Source organism: Ranitomeya imitator, chromosome 5 (assembly GCF_032444005.1).
Source record: "Ranitomeya imitator isolate aRanImi1 chromosome 5, aRanImi1.pri, whole genome shotgun sequence".
In the NCBI taxonomy this organism is placed as follows: Eukaryota; Metazoa; Chordata; class Amphibia; order Anura; family Dendrobatidae; genus Ranitomeya; species Ranitomeya imitator.
Genome location: NC_091286.1, coordinates 300,175,435 through 300,200,486, shown reverse-complemented (window position 1 = coordinate 300,200,486; position 25,052 = coordinate 300,175,435). Strand labels below are relative to the sequence as shown.

Here is a 25,052-nt window from a genome sequence, read left to right as displayed (position 1 = left end):
CAGAGACTCTAAGGTGAACAGTTCAACCCTTACACTGCTAACAAAAATCTGCACTGTTTAATATGAAGGAGAAGAGTTTCTAATCAGTGCAGGCATACATGAAATCAGACACTGTGGTCATCTGGCCCCTCTCTGTTGTGGTAAACCTGTGACAGTTGTAAGAGTTCCAAGTTTTTTTTAGATTATGGGGAACACAATTTACTGAAAAAGACAAGTCATGAGAGCAGACAAGCCTTTTATATATCAGTTGTAGAACATTGAAAAACTGCAAAAGTAGAATGCAGAACTTAAAAAACAAAAACAAAATAAGAACACATGTAAAGCAAAGCATGAACTGCAGACATGAAAGTAAACAACGAAGTAGAAGCAAATATTTATTTGATATTCGTCATATACCTTTAGAACTTCCTAATTGCAGTGGATAAAGTTTGCTTTAAGTTACTTGAAGGGCAAAACCTTCAAACAATATCACCAAAAAAGACAATTTATAGCCTGATCCTGGAAAGGTAATCTCAATTTCTCATTCATTACAGCTCAAGTAATAGGGATACATAAAGTGAAATTCATCTGATTCTTACAAAGGAATACACTGACGTTTGTTATTTGACAGAAAAGCCCTTGTGTTAAAAACAAAATCCATTCAGTTTTATTTTATTCCACCCAGCTTAGATTTAGGCATTGTGCAATGAAAGCAAACATGTCAGAGACTTCCTCAATCACTTTGGCAGTTGGCTTCCCTGCCCCATGGCCGGCTTTGGTATCCACATGGATGAGAAGAGGGTTGGTTTGCTTTGCGCTGCAACCCACAATGTACTGTAGAGTAGCTATAAATTTTAGAGAGTGTAATGGGACAACTCGGTCATCATGGTCTGCCGTGAGCAGCAACATGGCTGGATATTGCTTCCCATCTCCTTCAGGCACCTTAATATTATGAAGTGGCGAATATCTGTAATGAGAATTTACAAATGACAAGAAATATATTAAAACACAGTTTATACAAGCAGACCTACAATATTTCGGCTTCACCAATACTTCCATCCAAACATGTGGTCATTGAAAGGAAAATATGGAATATCGGAACTGCTGGCCTATGGTGTCCTACAGCCACTGACTGTAGCAGAAAGAAGAGTAACAGAACTTCTGTGGTTTCTTTCAATATCAAAGTTGAGGATTAACCAAAAAAAATTAATATGTCCGTCATGTTCTCAGCACTTATCAGTTTGTACCAAACAAGGCCATCGGGTTATTTCTCAGTGATACCGTCCTTCTACAGAAGAGAATTAAATGACAAACTATGCAGACTTTTCTCAAGAAGTACCGTACTTTTATCATCCTGTCAACAAAATAGCTTAAAAAGATCTTTTCAATAAGATTCTGAATAATAAAAGATCCATCAATCATGGCTTTTTATATCATCTTGCCATTTTAATCTAACTTTAGATTATGTACATCTATCAATCTATACACATTACATATTTATTTGAAAACTTTATTGCCTTCCTCTACATTGGAGGATCCCAGTCCTTCGTGAAAATAATGGATCATATTCTAAATTAACTTGCAAAAGGAATAAAAGTTAGCTAAAACCTAAAAACATACAACATGAACTGTAACTCTGACATTATCATAGAAAATTACAGGTCACATTAAAAAAACCTGACTACATAATTTGCGTAACAGAAACCATTTCTATGGGTCCCTACATATGAGCACACTTATCCACTCATCTTTCCCAGACAAGGATTTATTTGTGAGTTACATGTGAAATCCTTTCATTTCCCCAGTTCAGGGAAGGCCTGATTGGCCCGTTCGGTGAGACACAAGGGACCATCCATATAAAAGCTATACTTTTTGATCAAAAAATGTTAGCCAAACACCTTACGTTTTTAATGTGTGTAGTAATTTTGAAATTCATTTATTGCAATGTGGTGATGTATAGTGTAAGTATATGTTTGTGCACATGGAAAGAAAAATCCAGCTCCAGGAATAAAAAGTATCAAACTTGTTGAAGTCTAAGGGTATGTTCACACTATGCGGTTTTAACTGCGGAACCGCCGCGATTTTGCCGCTGCGGGTCCGCAGCTGTTTTCCATGCAGGGTACAATACAATGTTACCCTATGGAAAACAAAAACCGCAGTGCACATGATGCGGAAAATCCCGAAAAAAAACGCGCAGAATTGCTGCGGAAAAAAAGAAGGACCATGTCACTTCTTTGTGCAGAATCGCAGCGATTCTGCACCCATAGAAATGCATTGATCCGCTTACTTCCCGCATGGGGCTGTGCACACCATGCGGGAAGTAAGCGGATAATGTGCGGGTTATACCCGGGGTGGAGGAGAGGAGACTCTCCTCCAGGCTCCGGGAACCATATTTGTGGTAAAAAAAAAAGAATTAAAATTAAAAATAAGCTATACTCACCTCTGAAGTCTCAGCGCTGCACACGGCCGTCCGGTCTCAGGTTTGCTATGCGACCAGGACCTTCGGTGACGTCGCGGTCACATGACCGTGACGTCACCGAAGGTCCTGGTCGCACAGCATCTTTGGAACCGGACCGCCGCCTGCAGCGTCGAGGAGATCGGGACGTCAGAGGGTGAGTATATAATTATTTTATTATTTTTAACACTACTATTGATGCTGCATATTGCTGCATATGCAGCATCAATAGTAGGGGTAAAATCCCACAGCGGAACCCGCAACGGAACCCGCAGGAGAAACCGTGATAAATCTGCAGGGATAACCGCAGCGGGTTTGCCCTGCAGATTTATCAAATCCGCTGCGGGAGAACCCGCAGGACAGAACGCAACGTGTGAATGTGGCCTAAGAGCGCAGTTTGTGCTCGAAACGTGTCCAGCGATTACAAGGTAGCTGCCATCCAAATGATGTAATTTTCCGCTTGTCAGCAGTTTTCCAAATTTTAATATTTTTAAATAAATTTTTGATACTTTTTGTTCCTGGAGCTGGATTTTTCTTTCCATGTGCACAAGTTTCAAAGTCAGACAGAGATGTTTTTTCCTTGATCAGACATTATGTGGACTACAGACGAATGTTTCTACTGGGTGAGCTGAAACGTTTTTCTGTTTTTCTAAGTATATGTTTACATGAGAAATACCTGCAATGAGCATGGCTCACCTATATAGCAAGACTTGCTTCTACAACAGGTATGTGCTTTTCCATTCCTTCGATTGTTCGTGTGATCACATGCCTTACCTCCTCTCTTTACATCTACACTAAAAATGAAGGCTACAGGGCTGTTTACTCGAGGCGATATGCTGCTGACAAATGATAACTTGTCTACATAAAAAGGATGATCTAAGACAAATAAGTGAATTGTCGTTTGATTAGTGCACATATTTATACTGGAAAATTATTGTGAATGATTGTTTTAACAAACGTTCATTAGATGATTATAGCCCAGTGTAAAAGACGCTAAGGGGCGATTCATCAAAATATTTAATGTTATGAAAGCTGGTGAAAAATGCTTTGAAACTTTGGAAAAATCTTTGACTTTTGCCATTTTTACGCCAGTTTGAACCATATCTGCAAAAATGGGAGGCATTGTAGGCCACAGAATGGCTACATCCACCTGTCAAATTCATCAATAGTGACAGTGCGCCTGACTGGAGCAACATTTTTGGTGACGCGCAATGGAGGAGCACGCCACTGAGAAGATGCCAGTCTAAATGAATAATCCCCTAAGACTCCATCAAAACAATAAGAAACATTTGCAAATAGGGAAGACTTGGGCAGAGGCATATCTTTCCAGAAGTGGCAGACTTGCAAACACCACAGCAAATCATATGGAAAATGGCCAGTGATGAGCGAATATACTCGTTACTCGAGATTTCCCGAGCACGCTCGGGTGACCTCCGAGTATTTTTTAGTGCTCGGAGATTTAGTTTTCTTCGCCGCAGCTGAATGATTTACATCTGTTATAAAGGCACAGATGATTGGCCTCGGGGAGACCAAAATATCCAACACCGCGGAGACACCATCACGTGTTTCTCAACGCAGTGATTCCAGAACACTGCCCCCATCCCTTATGGGAAATATGGAGATGCATGTAAAGAAGCTGCGGAGACACCATCACGTGTTTCTCGACGCAAGCAGTGAATAGCCAGGCCTTTCCCCGGGAAGGAACAACCACGGGAAGGGCAGCATCCTATGAAGGAAAGCCACCTATGCCAAGCATGGTATCCATCTACAGACAGCTGTTTCGGGGTTTTTGCCCCTCATCAGTGTGGAGTAGGAATCTGGCTATTAGGAGCAGTGCCTAGTAAAAAGGCTATAAAGGCACAGATGATTGGCCTCGGGGAGACCAAAACATCCAACACCGCGGAGACACCATCACGTGTTTCTCAACGCAGTGATTCCAGAACACTGCCCCCATCCCTTATGGGAAATATGCAGATGCATGTAAAGAAGCTGCGGAGACACCATCACGTGTTTCTCGACGCAAGCAGACACTATGCTTGGCATAGGTGGCTTTCCTTCATAGGATGCGGCCCTTCCCGTGGTTGTTCCTTCCCGGGGAAAGGCCTGGCTATTCACTGCTTGCGTCCAGAAACACGTGATGGTGTCTCCGCAGCTTCTTTACATGCATCTGCATATTTCCCATAAGGGATGGGGGCAGTGTTCTGGAATCACTGCGTTGAGAAACACGTGATGGTGTCTCCGTGGTGTTGGATGTTTTGGTCTCCCCGAGGCCAATCATCTGTGCCTTTATAGCCTTTTTACTAGGCACTGCTCCTAATAGCCAGATTCCTACTCCACACTGATGAGGGGCAAAAACCCCGAAACAGCTGTCTGTGGATGGATACCATGCTTGGCATAGGTGGCTTTCCTTCATAGGATGCTGCCCTTCCTGTGGTTGTTCCTTCCCGGGGAAAGGCCTGGCTATTCACTGCTTGCGTCGAGAAACACGTGATGGTGTCTCCGCAGCTTCTTTACATGGATTTACATCTGTTAGCCAGCTTAATTACATGTGGGGATTCCCTAGCAACCAGGCAACCCCCACATGTACTTATGCTTGCAAACAGATGTAAATCATTCAGCTGCGGCAAAGAAAATTAAATCTCCGAGCACTAAAAAATACTCGGAGGACACCCAAGCGTGCTCGGGAAATCTCGAGTAGCGAGTATATTCACTCATCACTAAAAATATCAAAACATCATAAACAGCTGCAAGCCTCTCAAAATATAGATAAGGTCATTATTCATGTCACCTAAGCCTACACAATAAGTAAGTGGGCAAAATGCCATTAGTAGAATAGCAGAAAATGGCAAACACCTACTATCCAAGCCTAATATTAATGCTTGGCTCGCATCTCCAAAAACACCAGGATGATCTCCATACCAATTACATAATGGTCTGGAAACTCTCAAACTCTTTGGAGAACACAAACACTATGTCTTCCATAAAATAAACATGGCATTCCACAGTGAGAACATCTTACTAACAATTAACATCTCAAGAACTAAAAAATGTATCTATGTCCTGTGCTAGAAAAAGAAATGAGAATCTGCCCATCTTTCTGTAATTAGAAGCTGAACTTGAAAAAGGAAATAAAAGACAAATCTACATCCAGTTTTTGGTAGAACATAGAAAAGCCCCAGACATCAGTAGTACTGATACGAAGGCACAACCTGGAGTGTCTCAAGCAAACAAAAAAATAAAAACTACCAATAAGTGAAAGTCCTACAAACATAAACACTGTGAAATCTTATAATTATCGATTGGAGGTGGTATAACCAACTGTTAAAGAGGTTAACTGGGACTTTTGGTTTTTGTTCCACTATGACCCTAAGAACTTACAGGCAGGTGGTTGCTAACTACCTGCCTGTTCTGCCCTGCCACAATTTGGTCACCGACTACTCTTTTAGCCAATTCTCCAATGTTTACAAAGCATTTCCTTCTTTTCGCCTGTTCTGTTGACATGTTGTCACTGCTGACATGATGCTGATTAACAGACAATTCCTTGTTGCCTAACTGCAGGGAGCTGGCTGTCAATCAGCATAACATCGAAAGTGACGCCCCTCTCCGCTTTCTCTACCGCTCTGCTCTTTCAACATGAGCCGGTAGATATCACTGCCAGTCAGAACAGGCAGATACTTAGTAACTATCTGCTGGTAAGTTCTTAGCCCAATAGGAAAAAAAGCAAAAAGTCCCAGAAAACCTCTAAGTTTAGCAGTGTTCGTTACTCTTAAAAGTGAATGGTCACCTTGATCATCTTCAAGTTATTAATGGCTCTTTCGAAAGGATTGTGGGACACTTTGGAAGTTGCAATAGTCAGGTTTCTCATATTCAAGGGTTGAAAGCATTGTCTGAGACATGGATAAATGTGAGACATGGAATCCTAGCACTGTAATGCATTCGCCTTAACTCCGCTCCGTTCTACATTCCTGGCACTCATCATGTGATCGCTCACATGCAATTTGCATACTTGCGATCATGTGTCGATCGCTTTTTCTTTTGCTTCTACCATTTGAGACCATTTTACATGTCCTAGACCACCCTATCTGGTAATGTTTAATCCTGTGTCTTCCTGTATTATCCCATTTTTTTTGTCTCAATCAGAGAACACACTATTTACATTGTATGCAATATATCCATCAAAGCTTTTCAATCAGCAATGTGGGAATAACAGGACTAGGGATGTGTGGACCGGTGGTTGTAGAAAGTTCGGTTACCAGAAAAGTATCTGACCAGATCCACCAGAACCCGAACCCCACTGAAAATAATGGATACCCAAATCTCAATCAATGTCTCTCTCTGCAAGAATTCAATGATATCTTATAATTTACCATTTGATATAAAATATTTTCAAATCTAGAAAGAAATGAAAACTTCTTACTTGTATAGCCATTCAAAGTGTTCTTTATTGTCAGAGCATCCAAAGTCTGTGGTCCATGCGTGACCAATAGTGAACTTGTGGAACTTCAACATGTCCATCACGCCAACTTGGGCAATGGCGCAGCCAAACAGCTCTGGTCTCTGATTAGCACATGCAGCTATAAAATAATAACAAATATTTTATACATTTAGATGCCTCATAAATCATGCATTGAAGTAAATGCAGCAGATTAGCACTTCCCATCAGAAAATCCCCATCTCATTATCTGTACTATACCTTCCAGATTCACGTTCAGGAAATTGTTGAGTGCAAATGTATTGGGATCTTTTCCAACTCAATACTGAATGTAATTTGCAACTTTCCTAAAACTTATTACCTCGTCCACAAAAAAAACCTAAACTAAACAAATTCAACTACTGCCGAGTTTGCAATAAAGAAACATATACTGTATATACTCGAGTATAAACCGAGAATTTCAGCCCATTTTTATTAGGCTGAAATTCCCCCTCTCGGCTTATACTCGAGTCATGCCCAGGGGTCGGCAGGGGAGGGGGAGCGGCAGCTGTCTAATAATACTCACCTGCTCCTGGCGTGGTCCCTGCCGTCCCTGGTTCTCCGGGTGCTGACAGCTTCTTCCTGTATTGAGCGGTCACATGGTACCACTCATTACAGTAATGAATATGGACCCGACTCCACTCCCATAGGGGTGGAGCCGCATTTTCATTACTGTAATGAGCGGTACTATGTGACCGCTCAATACAGGACGAAGCTGTCAGCGCCCGGAGAACCAGGGACGGCAGGGACCACGCCAGGAGCAGGTGAGTATGGAGGCATTGTGTGATATTCACCTGTCCCCCGATCCACCGTCGCTCCGTCTTCTGCGTCCTCTGCAGTGACGCTCAGGTCAGAGGGCGCGATGACACGTTAGTGTGCGCGCCGCCCTCTGCCTGTCAGTGCAGAGGACGCGGAAGACACGGCAGCGCCCAGCGGTGGATCGGGGGACTGGTGAATATAGCAAGTGCCGGGGACCTGAGCGACGAGAGGTGAGTATGTGATTTTTTTTTTTTTTTTTAATCGCAGCAACAGCATATGGGGCAAATGTGTCTATGGAGAATCTTATGGGAGCCATAATCAGCATTTGTGAAGCATTATATGGGGCAAATGTGTCTATGGAGCATCTTATGGGGCCATAATCAGCATTTGTGCAGCATTAAATGGGGCATATTTTAATATGGAGCATCTTATGGGGCCCATCATGAACTGTATGGAGCATTATATGGGGCTCCTGATTCAATATGGATATTCAAAAACACTTAAACTACAGATATCTCAATTAATTTTACTTTTATTGGTATCTATATTTATTTTTGACATTTACCGGTAGCTGCTGCATTTTCCACCCTAGGCTTATACTCGAGTCATTAAGTTATCCCTGTTTTTTGTGGCAAAATTAGGGGGGTCGGCTTATACTCGGGTCGGCTTATACTCGAGTATATACGGTATTCAATATAATAAGATCAGTGGGACATATGCAGACAATTTATCTGTACAGATAGCTAGCACAATATAAAGTGGTATTTCAATCTTCGTGGCATTTCCTGTGAAATAGATGTGATAGATCTTAGACCTGAACCTATGTAGACTTCTGGGTCCCTCAAAACCCATCCCCACCTTGTATCTGTTGGATGGAGCTTAAAAAAAAAAAAAAAAGAAAGAAAGAAAACAGAGAGGTCGGAACACATCTATGCAGCTTTTTCCATTCTGTTCTTTGGGAGAGGGACCCCAATTTTAAACATATGCGCAACTCCGAGAGGCGGGGACAATGAAGTATTGCCTCCCAAAAAACAGAATGGAGACAAACATTCCAGGATGCAGTGCCTGGCAATTGCTTTACAAAGCAGGATGGGGGTTGAGGGAATCTCCATCATTTAGATATTTGAGGCGTATGCTATGCATAAATCACTACGATCCGAATACCCCTGTGGCTCAGTATGTAGCATTGTTGCTTTATAGTGCTTGGTCATGGGTTCAGATTTCACCAATGACAACAACTGTAAGGAGTTTGTATGTTCTCCCCGTGTTTGCGTGGGTTTCCTCCGGGTTCTCCGGTTTCCTCCCACACTCCAAAGACATACTGATAAGGAATATACATTGTGAATCCCAATGGGGCCAGTGAAGTCTATAAAAGTGCTGTGGAAATTAATGGCGCCATATAAGCAAATATAATAAATAATGTTTAATTCACAAGCAACAACTTTTTTTATAGAGATATAAAAATAAAGAGTAGGTATTTGTAATAGGTCTGGCGTTATGTATTCCCCCAAAACTTAATATCTGAGGCATGACTGATGAGGATTTGCGTGTTTACAGCTTAACCCTTTGATGGATATTTATTCCTGGAGGCGAAAAAATTAGATTACTTTAACTGATGTTACTGTACAGTGGATACATATGACGTCTCCACACCTCTGTTAAGAGGCCAGGTTTCTGTCATGTAAAAAAAATAAAATAAAATCAAGAAGAATACTGTCAGAAATGTTTCCACTTTTAATGTCACCCTTAATCTGTGCAAATCCATTGAGAAAAACAAAGCATCTTGAGGAAGAAATACAAATAAAATAATGTGGTGGTATAAGTGTGAACATTGCTATAAATGGGGATATGGTAGTATACAAAATTCGCCAATCACATTTAAACTCATGTCAGATAGTAGTCAGTACACAGCTTTCATCATTTAAAGTGATTCTGATTAACTCCATAAGGTTTAGATGTTCTAGTAGGATTTTCATGACATTTTCTTAGTTGCATTTTACAGAAAAAGCAATGGTCCATAAACATGCTTGTGACAACGGTCTCTAGTATTCTTAACATGACTGGCCTGTGTGATAGTTGGAAGACAGATGTCTTTTCTTACAAAGAAAAATATCCACGTTTAACCACGTTTTGACAAAACCTACATTAAGTGTTTCAAAAACATGTGAGAAAAAGTGTTATAATCTGATGAGACCAAAACGGAGCTTTATGACCAAAATTACAAAAGGTAAGTTTGGTGCAAAGCCAACACTGCGCATCACCAAAAGAACACCATATCCACAGTGAAGCATGGTGGAGGCAGCATTATAGTTTGGGGATTTTTTTTACGTCAGCTGTAACTTGAAATTTAGTCTAGGTGGAGGGAATTATTAACAGTTCCAAATATCAGTCAATTTTGCATCAAAACCTTCAGACCTCTGTGAAAAAGCTGAAGATGAATTCAATCTTTCAGCATAATTGTGACTAAGCATATCTCCAAACCAACAAAAGAACGGCGACGCCAGAAGATGATCAGAGTTTTGAAATGGCCCAGTCACAGTGGACAAAGATTGGCAATTCTAGATGTTGCAAGCTGATAGGCAAAGGTCAAAGAGTACTACAATAAATTATTCACAAAAAAACAAAAGATAGTCAGCTCACCTGAATATCGGCTATTCCACACCTGTTCCTGCATGGAAAAGTTGAGCACTCAGTCCACAGAAAAAATTGATGAACCCAGCAGGAATGTACTAAAATCACTAAAATTTATTTCTTAATTTTTTAAAAAAAAAGAAAAGGGTTGTATCCTATGGTACTCCACTTGAAAATAAGTATAATTTCTTACAGCATTATGCACACATGGCAGCGTTCTTCCGACGCGTTTCGACTAACGTCTTAATCATGGTGATTATGATTAAGACGTTAGTCGAAACGCGTCGGAAGAACGCTGCCATGTGTGCATAATGCTGTAAGAAATTATACTTATTTACAAGTGGTGTACCATAGGATACAACCCTTTCCTTTTTTTAAAAAAAATTAAGAAATAAATTTAGTGATTTTAGTACTTTCCTGCTGGATTCATCGATTTTACAATAAATTATTGGTTTAAGGGTACGCATATTTATTCAACCAAAAAGCATTCAGTTTGTTTTTCAATTGAATGGAACAGATTATGGGTGATAAAGTATAAAAGGTTCTGAGGTTACTCTTCTTGGTATGACTTTTTACATTACAAAAACCTGGCTTTTTAACATAGCAGTAGATTTTTATATTTTTTATTTGTATCCGACTGAACAAAAAATTATCTAATAGAGAATTATGGGCAATTTGTATTTTGCACAATATATTATTATTTTCAACAGTCAGTTTTGATTTTTTAAATTTCTAATTACTGTATGTGAAAATGGACTTGTATTTATGAGAAATAATTGTATGGATGCCAATAACTATCAGAACAATTAATTACTTGCACAGTTTTTATAGCTTTTACATATTAGGAATGCATATATCCAGATTTCAGATGAAAGGAAAAGGGCAATGCATACCCTTGTACAGAGATTACTGATCAAGGGCAGAACAATGGAAATTAAACCATGAGGGAGCACAAGGATCCTTGAGATGGTCTCTCAGTAATAAAGATAGAAAAATCTTTGCAGTAAATGTCAGATCTGGAAACGTGTAGGTCAGCTGCTAAGTAATTCTGTCCTACAGAAAAACATAGGTCTTTTCCCAATAGAATTAGCCCATTTCTAAGTATGAAAAAATATGTGTGTGTATATGGTTTTACACACATACATACACGCACTTTTTTTGCATAAGGCTAAGGTCACACTATCAGAATTTGGTCAGTATTTTACATCAGTATTTGTAATCCAAAACCAGGAGTGGGTGATAAATCCAGAAGTGGTGCATATGTTTCTATTATACTTTTCCTCTGATTGTTCCACTCCTGGTTTTGGCTTACAAATACAGATGTAGAATACCGACCAAATACTCAACGTGTGACCATAACCTTAGGATACAGCTAGTTTATGTATACACAGTATATATTCATACATACATAGTTTATACATTTTACCTATCTAAATAACAATGTATCATCAGACCATGAGTTTTTAATGCATTATGTCCCTAATGACCATTTTCACTTTGTTCAGAAGAAGGATCTAACAATCTAATCCAACCCACTGTGGCGCAAGGAAAAACAACTGTGAACCCTTGTGGATTAATGCAAGATACACATATGATCTTAAAGTGACATCAAAGTGTCCAATGAATCCCAAGGCCATAGTAATAAAGTACTCATACATTGTATTAAAGGAAGAGAGATGTAGTGGATACAGGAAACTAATTTAATTCTAACAGCAAGTACATACCAACTAAAAGGCCACCATTTGATCCTCCATTGATAGTAATTTTCTCAGCACAGGAGTACCCTTTCTTTACTAGATATTCAGCCGCACACTGGAAGTCATCAAAACAATTCTGTTTCTTACCCATTATAGCAGCTTTAAAGGGAAAAAAAGAAAAGGGTGTGAGTGCTCACATGAAAGTTATACTTTAGTCCTTTTGACTTTAAACGCAGTACATAGGTTATATGCCACAACACAGCTGTTGGGGCTCCTTTCCTGTCCCTAACACTAGGGGGCGCCCTAGCTCACTCTTCTCCCCAGGATACTTCAGATGACGAAGATGCCGGGGCCTCTGCCTTTGCTTTATCTTCCAAGTTAGCCCTCCGTCTGTTCTCTTACCCCACCCAGGGAAGAGGGGGCGCTACTATGTACCACACTACACCAACCTGACAAATAGGGCAACACAGACAAGGGTTAACCGAAAACTCCAGACATACAAAATATTCACTCACATATAACAGAGGAATCCACCGGGGTGTAAAGGTAGGGAAAAAAAACAAAATAGAGGATAAGGAAGTACCACACCCCAAACAACAGTCACTAATAACTCCTCCAACTCTCCTCATGCCAACTTCTCTCCCTCCGTTAGTCATGCAGCAATAAAGCTAGCTCTGACGAGGATTAGTAACAGAGCCCAGATTATACAGGGAAAAGGAGTGGTTTTCACTGTGATTTCCAACATGGTCAATTAATCCCTGTTCTGCCAGAAGAAATAAACACATTTATTATGATGGAGAAGTGGTTCTTCTCAGACCCGGAGTAGGAGCAACCAGACACTGCAGCCTTCTGGCTCCACACTGTCAAGGTAACCCCGTGACATTATAATTCATTAAAATAATGAGGAGAGCAGACTGTCTTTATATGTCTCACTCTGAGAATCCTACTCTAGGATATTTGTGTGTGTGTGGGGTATTCTTTTTTCCCCCTGCATGTTGATGCCTGCTTATGATTGGTTAAGGTGATGCACACAGAGAGTCTGTTAGATATTTCAACACAGACATTATAGGAGGCAAATCATACAAAATTCGTATTGAAACCTAACTGCAAAAGTGATTTTTAGCCAAAGACACATACATTTAATGTCGCCAAAGTACTCCATAATTCATATACTTTACACATTAAAAAAGGAACACTAACCTTTATGCCAGGTTTCTCCATACTCTCCTCCGCCTCGGATATTTGCAATAGCAAGAATGCCACCTAAATGTCTTACGAATATCAACCTGGAAACACTGGAAGCAGACAGACAAAATAATATGTGGGCAAATTCAGAATCAGCTTTTATTAAGTTTGATTTTGTTCTAATGTTTCATCATCTTTAAAAGCAAGTACTCTGAAACAATCATGCAACTGACATCAAATGTCTTTGAACCTGCACAAAAAATATAAAGATTTAGATTCACACATCTGCATTGCACATTCATGTGCTGTCCATATTTTTACTCAGACACCACAGCCCATTGTAGATCTATACACATATCCATGAAAAAAAATGAATCCATGGATGAGATCCGTGAGACTCAGAGCAGCTCCTAGGCTGATCCATATTTGGGTATCAGACTTGGCCATGAAGACTATGGTATCTGTGTAACAATGCTTCCGTTGAAAAGAAAAAAATGCATGAAAAATGGAGGCAATATGGATGACACAATAGTGAAAATCGGTCTATTCCTCACAGATGGTAACATTCACACAGATGTGTGAATGCAGCATTCCCATTTACAAGATGGGTTTTATACCATTCTCTCCATACCAGTCGTTATTACCTTGATCTACTGTTTAGGATTTTCATAAGAAAAAAGCCAGAAGACACCAATCTGTACTGTGTTCTTTTAAGTGATTGTCATAATTCACTATGCTTTGCTTATATAGTGCTATCATATTCTGCAGCGCTTTCCATACACTATCATAGCTGTTCCCAATAGGGCTCACAATCTAAATTCCCTATCAGCATGTCTTTTGGAATGTAAGAGGAAACCGGAACACCTGGAGGAAACTCATGCAAACATGGGGAGAACATACAAACTCCTTGCAGATGTTGTCCTGGGTGGGATTTGAACCCAGGCTATTAGCAGGGAGCAGGTCATGCTCACTCACCTCAGCATGCAGTAAATGAGGCATTAGGGGGCTTCATGTGACAAGAGCTGCTCCTCACTGGTCACCCTTCCTGTTTGGGACATTACAACAGTGTGCTAGCTCAATGCTGTTAAAATCAGTCAGTCTCCTGATAATAGCTATTTCTCTACAGAGAACATGGGGCGTCACCACACCTACTCTTCTCGGACTGGATGTTACTCACAGCAGGGAGCTGAACACTGGTGTGTAATAGAATGTCCCACATGGGAGGGGGGAGCAGTGAGGAGCAGCTACTGTCACACGCAATCATAAGTATTCTAAAGATAATAGAACTGCTCTGGGCATCACATCTTTATAGTTTATGAGGGTAGAGATAGTACAACATTTTTGTTATCTCCCCGAAGTACCCCTTTAAGGGTTGTCTGTATTCTTAAGATATAAAGATCAGAATTTAAATTAGATGTGACTCAAAATAAATGCCATTTTCTAATACACATCTTGACTTGTTTTTCTACTTCTCTTGAACTCTTAAAGAAAACTACATTAGCGAGGGAACTGTAACCACTCCACCTTGGCCTTGACTGACATCCTGCTCTACAGCAAGTGTGTGTAGAGCAGAATGTCAGTCACTCTGTATGGAGCACTGATTGATACAGCCCTGATGACTGGGAGAGGCTTCGGGGAGAATATAACTTCATTCCTAGACTGCCAAACATGCTTAAATCAATATTTACTTGCAGATATCACTCGGTCTGTAAGTGCTTTATTTTCTTTTTGCTGACAGCTTTGCTTTAAAATGCTTCCCCCGTATCCCCCCATTAAATACATCAAAATGGATGATCACTCTGGGGGGCCTGATTTGTTGGATTCCTACTGAGCTGGAGAACAATACTCCCAAAAGTCCTGTGTATCAGTGAAGCAGTAATGCACATGTAAGATCAACATACTATTCATTGCTATAGTACAGACTGAAGTGCTATTTTTTTTGTGTCCCATAAATGTGTGTTGAGCGGTGGTCACGCATGCACAAAACTGCTTCATTCAGAAAGGGAACCTTGGAACACTGTACTTGGGAACTATGGGAGCCCTAGTGGTTGGACCCTCGTACATGTATCATCTATCCTGTAGATATGCTTTTAATAAGGAGACCCCTTTTAAATTTTGTGAAATGTTTACAAACGAGATTGCTCTAACTTTCTCAGGATTTACAGTCATGTGACCGCAGTGAAAAAACACACATTTTTTAAAGTACCACTCCAGTGTTTTTTTTTATTGCAGCACTGGAGTGGTGCTTCTAGTGCAAGGTCCCTGCCCACGGTCTCATACTTACCCGATGTCGTCTTCCCCTTCTATCACTGCTCCAGTCAGTCTCTAGCAGTTTGTGACCTGCCGGATTGCACTAGTGTTTGCTGTAGCGAGCAGGAGGTCACTTCCAATGCAAGTCTGAGTGCCATGTTCTGGCTCTCATAGACTTGCATGGAATGCTTGTTAACGGCCACAAGATGGTGCATGGGAATGGAGCGGCACCAAAAAAAGGGTGGACACGGTGGCTGGTAAGTATCAGACTAGGGTCAGGGATCTTACGTGAGAAGCACCACTCCAGTACTGTATTAAAAACAACAAAAATGCTGGAGTGGTGTGAGGTCAGATTACAGAAATGGAAGTGTTATATATAGATGTGTCTTCCCCTAATATTTATCTTCTGTAGTACAAAATAAAGCAAAACATATCTGACAGATGCTGTGTGTCAACCGTCTGTCCCCAGTCTCCATTTACAAATCTATACATTTTACGTACACTTTTTTTTTTTTACTGGATTTCACGACACACAGTACACATCTGTTGGATGACTAACATAAGACCCATGGCCAAACGTCCCGATAGACTCAGATGTTTAAAAAAAATTAAATATTTAAAACAGACGTGTTTATTCTACATGGCGTGAAAATGTATTGCTTTTGTATTATGAAAAATTACAACATTTAGAGCAATACATCTGCACTAGTGATGAGTGAGTGTACTCGTTGCTCGGGTTTTCCAGAGCACGCTCGGGTGACCTCCGAGTATTTGTTAGTGCTCGGAGATTTAATTTTCATCACGGCAGCTGAATGATTTACAGCTACTAGCTAGGCTGAGTACATGTGGGGGTTGCCTGGTTGCTAGGGAATTCCCACATGTAATCAAGCAGGCTAGGAGCTGTAAATCATTCAGCTGCCGCGATGAAAACTGAATCTCCGAGCCCTAAAAAATACTCGGAGGACACCCCGTGCTTGGGAAAACCCGAGCAACGAGTACACTCTCTCATCGCTAATCTGCACACATCTGTAACGCTTGATTTTCTCTGAGGTGGTGCTGTAGAGGAACTGATCAGAAGTATCAATATATGCTTCATACTGGCAGCTTGCTGACTTTTATCTCATGCAGAACACACTCTCACTTGCACCCGTGCGCCATACCAATTGTCTGTATCTGGGACACTGATCAATCAATGTAAAAAACTCTTACCTGTAACTTGGGGTGATAGATATGTTGAAACCACCATATCCATACAAAAAGGCAGGGTGAGAACCATCCAAATTAATATCCTTTTTATGAACAATAAACATTGGTATTTGGGTCCCATCTTTGCTAGTGTAAAAATCCTAGAAAAACAGAATAGTACACTTTAAAAGGGTTGTCAGTACTTTGATAATAATGACCATTCCTTAGGATTGGTGCTCAATTTCAGATGGTGTCTGACACCTGGCCCCCCACTGATCATCTGCTGTCAGCCCAAGCCAGATGTAGACAGGGCATTGGGGGGGGGGAGCAGCTTGGCTCTGTACACTGTTTTGTGGCTGGGGCCACGGTTCTTGCACTCCTCTCACTGTGGCACAATTGGAGGTAGAGCACGCACACCGAGAAGAAGTTACTAATCCCTATTCACACTTGGCAGATTTATACAGAAAATATGGTGTAAGGATTAGTGATGAGGGAGTATACTCGTTACTTGGGTTTCCACGAGCACGCTCGGGTGGTCTCCGAGTATTTTGGCGTTCTCGGAGATTTAGTTTTCGTCACCGCAGCTGCATGATTTACGGCTGCTAGACAGGCTGAATACATGTGGGAATTCCCTAACAAACAGGCAACCCCCACATGTATTCAGGCTGTCTAGCAGTGGCAAAACATGCAGCTGTGGCGAGGAAAACTAAATCTCCGAGCACATCCAAATACTCGGAGATCACCCAGGCATGCTCAGAGAAACCCAAGTAACGAGTATACTCCCTCTTCACTAGGAAGGATCAAAGAAGTCTTTACAGCACTGATCAGCATGTTTTCTGCAGGCAGGCAATGACGCCTTTAATAATATTTTTGCTAATTTTAGATCCAGCATTAAAAAGGAAAATAAAAAGTTTGCTTACTTTTTAAAACATATGAGTAGACTAAAATACACCCACAGAAAAAAACAAAAACAAAGCTGCAAAACCATGTTAGTAGGTGAAAAGTCACAATGTAACACAATAATGATTAATACACTAAAAAACCAACCCCATAACAGTGTACCAAACCACTTCATGTGTCTCTCAAATAGAAATATCTCTGATTGGAATGATACTGCTAAAGGTACCTTCACACTAAACGATGCTGCAGCGATCCAGACAATGATCCGGATCGCTGCAGCGTCGCGGTTTGGTCGCTGGAGAGCTGTCACACAGACCGCTCTCCAGCGACCAACGATGCCGGTAACCAGGGTAAACATCGGGTTACTAAGCGCAGGGCCGCGCTTAGTAACCCGATGTTTACCCTGGATACCATCCTAAAAGTAAAAAAAACAAACGCTTCATACTTACCTACCGCTGTCTGTCCCCGGCGCTGTGCTTCTCTGCTCTGGCTGTGAGCACAGACGTCACCGCTCTGCTTTCCGGCTGCCCGGCGCTCACAGTGAGTGCAGGAAAGCACAGCGCCGAGGGACAGACAGCGGTAGGTAAGTATGAAGCGTTTGTTTTTTTTACTTTTAGGATGGTAACCAGGGTAAACATCGGGTTACTAAGCGCGGCCCTGCGCTTAGTAACCCGATGTTTACCCTGGTTACCAGCGAAGACATCGCTGAATCGGTGTCACACACGCCGATTCAGTGATGTCAGCGGGAGAGCCAGCGACCAAAGAAAGTGCTGGCCCTCTAGCCCCGACCAACGACATCACAGCAGGATTCTGATCGCTGCTGCGTGTCAAACTAAACGATATCGCTAGCGAGGACGCTGCAACGTCACGGATCGCTAGCGATATTGTTTAGTGTGAAGGTACCTTAAGACTAGTGTTCCATACACCAATCTAAACCCAAATGGCTCGATTCATCATTCTTGTTTTTTTTAAAGTCATGATTCTTTTCATAACTTGTGGTATTCGATGACTTTTTGGAGCACAAGGTTCACGGGTTTTACGCAAAGTGAAAAATGATCTTTTTCTTTGACTGTTTTTGCGACTTTTTCAAGGAAAATGTTGAATGTTTTCCAAAATGTTACAAAAACTTTTCAAAAATGTCTTTGAAAAGTCGCAAATGATGAATCAAGTGAAAACATCTGGAAACCTTAAATCATGCCCTCAGTAGGGAGCTCAAATTAAAAAAAAGAAAGAAAAAAACGGCGAATATACCGTACATGAAATAGACTGGAGAGATGAATTTGGGGCAAACAAAAGAAAGATGCCAAACATCAAAAACGTGACAAAGACCAGGTTCTAATGTAATAATGAATGGAACACTCCATCTCTGGCTATCAGTGTACCAGCAAGTGAAATCTACACCTCTTAAGCCCCAGCTATTTTTGCAGAAAAGTTAGGTATATGGAAAAAGTAAAAAAAAGTCAAGCAAAAGATTATTCCCACTTAATACAAGAAGAAACAGCTCAATGTATCTCAGACTTCAAAATATTGTCTTGGTACATAAACCCAGCTATGAGAGTTACAGAGATACATTGCTACATTTTAGAGTTTACCCTACTCCTTCCCATCTACCCTGAAGAACAAAATCCCCCAGCTTTTATTGCTCTTCGTGATAGCGATCACTTTGGACAGGTTTCTCCATCTGACCTTGGTTACCCTAAAGACAATATGAGCTTTCCTGTAATTCATGAAAAATGTAAGTTGCAGGTATGACTTTGCTGTATACAGATAAAGGAGTCAATCAATTAGTCTTTAGCAACATGATGTGAGGCTTTTAAGAAGACTCAATGCAAAGACTCTTGACAACAAATCCGATAGTGTCTAGCACTAGTGCATTTGGGCAGTTTGTTAAATTGATAAGCCATAATGGCAAAGGTTTCCACTGAGAAAAATAGTCTTAAAGTGAACAGACTTTGTAGCAATGGCTGAACTCCGTGTATTAACCCCTTAAGCCCCAAGGGTGGTTTGCATGTTAATGACCAGGCCAATTTTTACAATTCTGACCACTGTCCCTTTATGAGGTTATAACTCTGGAACTCTTCAACGGATCTTGGCGATTCTGACATTGTTTTCTCGTGACATATTGTACTTCATGATAGTGGTATAATTTATTCGATATAACTTGCGTTTATTTGTAAAAAAAAAATGGAAATTTGGCAAAACTTTTGAAAATTTTGCAATTTTCCAACTTTGAATTTTTATGCCCTTAAATCACAGAGATATGCCACGCAAAATACTTAATAAGTAACATTTCCAACATCTCTACTTTACATCACCACAATTTTGGAACCCAATTTTTTTTTTTTGTTAGGGAGTTATAAGGGTTAAAAGTTGACCAGCAATTTCTCATTTTTACAACACCAATATTTTTTAGGGACCACATCACATTTGAAGTCATTTTGAGGGGTCTATATGATAGAAAATACCCAAGTGTGACACCATTCTAAAATCTGCACCCCTCAAGGTGCTCAAAACCACATTCAAGAAGTTTATTAACCCTTCAGGTGTTTTACAGGAATTTTTGGAATGATTAAAAAAAAATTAACATTTAACTTTTTTTCACAAACAATTTACTTCAGCTCCAATTTGTTTTATTTTACCAAGGGTAACAGGAGAAAATGGACCCCAAAAGTTGTTGTACAATTTGCTCTGAGTATGCTGATACCCCATATGTGGGGGTAAACCACTGTTTGGGCGCATGACAGAGCTCGGAAGGGAAGGAGTGTCGTTTGACTTTTCAATGCAAAATTGACTGGAATTGAGACGCCATGTTGCATTTGGAGAGCCCCTGATATGCCTAAACATTGAAACCCCCCACAAGTGACACCATTTTGGAAAGTAGACCCCCTAAGGAACTTATCTAGAGGTGTGGTGAGCACTTTGACCCACCAAGTGCTTCACAGAAGATTATAATGCAGAGCCGTAAAAATAAAAAATCATATTTTTTCACAAATATGATCTTTTCGCCCCCAATTTTTTATTTTCCCAAGTGTAAGAGAAGAAACTGGACCCCAATAGTTGTTGTGCTACTGTTTGAGCGCATGGCATTTTGGAAAGTAGACCCCCCTAAGGAACTTATCTAGATGTGTTTTGACAGCTTTGAACCCCCAAGTGTTTCACTACAGTTTATAATCCAGAGCCGTGAAAATAAAACTTTTTTTTTTTCTTTTCTTCACAAAAATTATTTTTTAGCCCCCAGTTTTGTATTTTCCCAAGGGTAACAGGAGAAATTCGACCCCAAAAGTTGTTGTCCAATTTGTCCTGAGTACGCTGATACCCCATATGTGGGGGGAACCACCGTTTGGGCGCATGGGAGGGCTCGGAAGGGAAGAGCGCCATTTGGAATGCAGACTAAGGCTACTTTCACACTAGCATCGGTACGGGGCCGTCGCCATGCGTCGGCCCGACGTACCGATGCAAACTGCGAAAAAAATGAACAACGGGGACAGCTGACGCAGTTTTACAATGCATCCGCTGCCCCATTGTAAGGTCTGGGGAGGAGGGGGCGGAGTTCCGGCCACACATGCGCGGTCGGAAATGGCGGACTCGACGCACAAAAAAACGTTACATGTAACTTTTTTTGTGCCGGCGGTGCGCCAAAACATGATGCATCCGTCTGAGCAGGCGCTTGGTAAGCCACCTCCCTGCAGGACCCGGAAGTAGTCCCAGGTCACCTCGACGGGATAGTACATCATATGGGATTAAGGGGTTAAAGGGAATCTGTCACCCCAAAAATCGTATATGAGCTAAGGCCACCGACATCAGGGGCTTATCTAAAGCATTCTGTAATGCTGTAGATAAGCCCCCGATGTAATCAGAAAGGTAAGAAAAAGAGGTAGATTATACTCACCCAGGGGCGGTCCCGGTGCGGTCCGATGGGCGTCGCAGGTCCTGCGCCTCCCATCTTCATATGATGACGTCTTCTTCTTGTCTTCCTACCACAACTCCGGCGTACTTTATTTGTCCTGTTGAGGGCAGAGCAAAGTACTGCAGTGTGCAGGCGCTGGGCCTCTCTGACCTTTCCCAGCGCAGTACTGCAGTACTTTGCTCTGCCCTCAACAGGGCAAATCAGTACGCCTGCGTTGGAGCCACGGCAGGAAGACAAGAAGAGGACGTCATCGTATTTAGATGGGAGGCCCCCAGACCGGACCCCGACGCCCATCGGACCGGACCGGGACCGACTCTGGGGGAGTATAATCTAACTTGTTTTTCTTACCTTTCACGTTACATCGGGGGCTTATCTACAGCATTACATAATGCTGTAGATAAGCCCCTGATGCTGGTGGCCTTAGCTCATATATGATTTTTGGGGTGACAGATTCCCTTTAATACAATATGCCATAGAATAGAAGGTTTGCACAAGCTCAGTTCCCTGAAGACACTGTTGAATCTCAGAAAATATATATGGACTAGAGAACTGGGACACCTCTTAAAGGGATTGTCAGCAGATGTAATCTGAGGACAACATGAGGTAGGGGTAAGACACTGAATTCAATGATGTGTCACTTATCAAGCTGTGTGCTGCTGTTTGCTGATCATAAAGATTTTATCACTAGGACATCATTGCTGTGACCAGCTGGCCCATCCCTCCTGTGATAAGCAGCTCACTGTCAATAAAGCCATGTACAGAGCCTGTTATGGGTGGCTGCAGCTTCCTCAGCTCTGCTTCATGATACATCCAAGAACTCTGATTGTGTAAGAACTGCTGTGCCCAGTGAACTATGTGATACATTGTTGGAATCCGGGTCTCTTTTCCTACATTATGATGCTCTCAGATGAGGTAGCAAAAAGCTGGTCACAAATTCCCTTTAATTCAGATTTTTCATTCAGTCCCATTGCCACAGGTGTATAAAATCCAGCCATTACAGTCATACAGTCTATCTTTACTAACATTTGTGAGGAAATGGGCCATTCTAAACAGCTCACTGATACCGTTGCGGTACTGTAAGAGGATGTCACTGTTGTAACAAGCCAGCTCACAACATTTTTTTTGCTTCTAAATATTCCATTATTAACTGAAAGCTGCATTATTAAAAAGTGGAAGAGTTTAGAACACAAATCAACACAGCCATGAAGTAGCAGACCATGTAAAGTTACAGGCCAGAGGTTGCCATTTTCTAAGGTGTATAGTGAATATAAGTCTCCAGTACTCTGCGGACTCAATAACTGCAGAGTACTGGCATTAACATCAACACAAAAACTATGCACTGGAAACTTCATGGCATGTGTTTCCATGGCCAAGCTGCTGCATGCAAGTCTTAAATTGCCAAGCATAGGATGGAGTGGTATATGCCACCACTGGACTCTGAAGCAGGGCTGTGGAGTCGGAGTCTGACTCCTAAAATATAGAATACATTTTCTACAGTAATACAATACAGGATGTGATGTAAATGTTTTCATAAGAATTTGGGAAAGTTATGAAATGTCCTATAAATGTCTGTTCCTGTTCTAAGGATCTCAGGCGTTATTGGAGATGAATCTGTGCTGCACTTTATGTACATGCTCAGTAGTGACCAGTGCTGTGGGGTCGGAGGTGAGATGAATCTGTGCTACACTTTATGGACATGATCAGTAGTGACCACCAGTGCTGTGGGGTCGGAGGTGAGATGAATCTGCGCTGCACTTTATGTACATGCTCAGTAGTGACCAATGCTGTGGGGTCGGAGGTGAGATGAATCTGTGCTACACTTTATGTACATGATCAGTAGTGACCACCAGTGCTGTGGGGTCGGAGGTGAGATGAATCTGCGCTGCACTTTATGTACATGCTCAGTAGTGACCAGTGCTGTGGGGTCGGAGGTGAGATGAATCTGTGCTGCACTTTATGTACATGCTCAGTAGTGACCAGTGCTGTGGGGTCGGAGGTGAGATGAATCTGTGCTGCACTTTATGTACATGCTCAGTAGTGACCAGTGCTGTGGGGTCGGAGGTGAGATGAATCTGTGCTGCACTTTATGTACATGCTCAGTAGTGACCAGTGCTGTGGGGTCGGAGGTGAGATGAATCTGTGCTGCACTTTACGTACATGCTCAGTAGTGACCAGTGCTGTGGGGTCGGAGGGGAGATGAATCTGTGCTGCACTTTACGTACATGCTCAGTAGTGACCAGTGCCGTGGGATTGGTGTGTCAGGAGTGAGGGAAAGTGAGGAGTCGGAGGTTTGGTTTACCGACTCCACAGCCCTGCTCTGAAGCAGTGGAAAGGAGTTCTGTGCTGTGATGATTCACGTTTGTCTAGTTAATTAGCTCTGGTGAAGGGAAATCTTAATGCTCCAACAATGCCTAGACATTTTGACCAACTGTATACCTGCAACTTTATGGGAACAGTTTACAAAGGCCCTTTTCTTTTCCAGCATGACTGGGGCTCCAGTGCACAAAGCAATGCCCATGAAACATGGTTGGGCGAGTTTCATGTGAAAGAAATTGACAAAACCCACAGAGCCCTGACCAAAAACATAACATCAACTACCTCTGGAATCAAAAATAATAATAGAGGATGGGAGCCAGGTCCCCTTACCAACATCAGTGTCTGACCTTACAAAATCAGACTCCTTATACCTAAAGATTAACGGTTTGACAGGTTCTTCCACTTACATAACCTGCACAATCTACCGTAGGTTCTCTCTAATATATAGTTATGGGTAATACTCCACTTCTAAAAGGTCAGGAAACTATACGCATTGGAACAGAATAGATTTTGGTAACTGCTGCAACAAGGGAGAATAAAGATCAATGTAACGCACCTTATCAGCCTTTATTTTAATTTTGTTAGCACAATAATTAATAGATGCCAAGATGTTATCACACATCCCCCAGGGTGAAGCATAACAATTAATGACACAATGGACTATTTAACACTATCACAAGAACAGAACAAAAAAAAAAACAGAATGATGAAAAGCACAATAGAACAAATGATAACAAAAATAACACGGGGCATACTTCTATCTGGATTTTAGGAAAACTAACGACATCTTATAGATATTGAAAAATATATACACGGTTAATGCCTGGGGTGTGAAAATCCTGCAAGTCACAAGGAGCTAATTATACTGAAAGAAAACCTCAGGAGAGTCTAAAAAAAAACGACATGTCTGCGCTCTGTTCTTGTTCAAGATCACTTGAGGAAAACCTGTACTTGCTTTGCCCTTGCATGTAACAGAAATCCCGAGCAAACCTAAGAAAGAACGTCAATATGTTATACTATCAACTATTAAACAGATCTTTGTCAGAGAGTATCAATAAAAAATTGTATTATTTATTGTTACTTTATTGCCTTTAAAATGATCTTATAACCACCCTACGGAAAATGTGGAGTACACTGGCATATACTTCAAAAAATGCACATTGAGGGGTGGTTGACTATCATATGGCAGCATATAAGCATGTGTTTACATACACAACATATGGATTACAGTTATGCAGGAAAAGCAGCAACACAATTACATAATGAGCAACTTATAGCTTCCAACACAACAGATAAGTTGGATGGAATGACTGACCC

At 41.3% G+C, this 25,052-nt stretch overlaps 1 protein-coding gene across 1 annotated transcript in view; it reads right to left on the bottom strand.

The window, feature by feature from the left end:
- Positions 1-361: 361 nt before the first annotated feature.
- Positions 362-25,052, bottom strand: part of PREP (prolyl endopeptidase) — a 142,921-nt gene continuing 118,230 nt past the window's right edge. The window contains exons 11-15 of the mRNA XM_069726297.1: positions 16,637-16,773; positions 13,193-13,287; positions 12,020-12,151; positions 6,852-7,008; positions 362-946 (exon numbers count right to left, since the gene is read on the bottom strand). Of these exons, the coding sequence (XP_069582398.1) occupies positions 652-946; positions 6,852-7,008; positions 12,020-12,151; positions 13,193-13,287; positions 16,637-16,773 (816 nt within the window). The 3' untranslated portion in view covers positions 362-651. The remainder of the gene's footprint in view (positions 947-6,851; positions 7,009-12,019; positions 12,152-13,192; positions 13,288-16,636; positions 16,774-25,052) is intronic.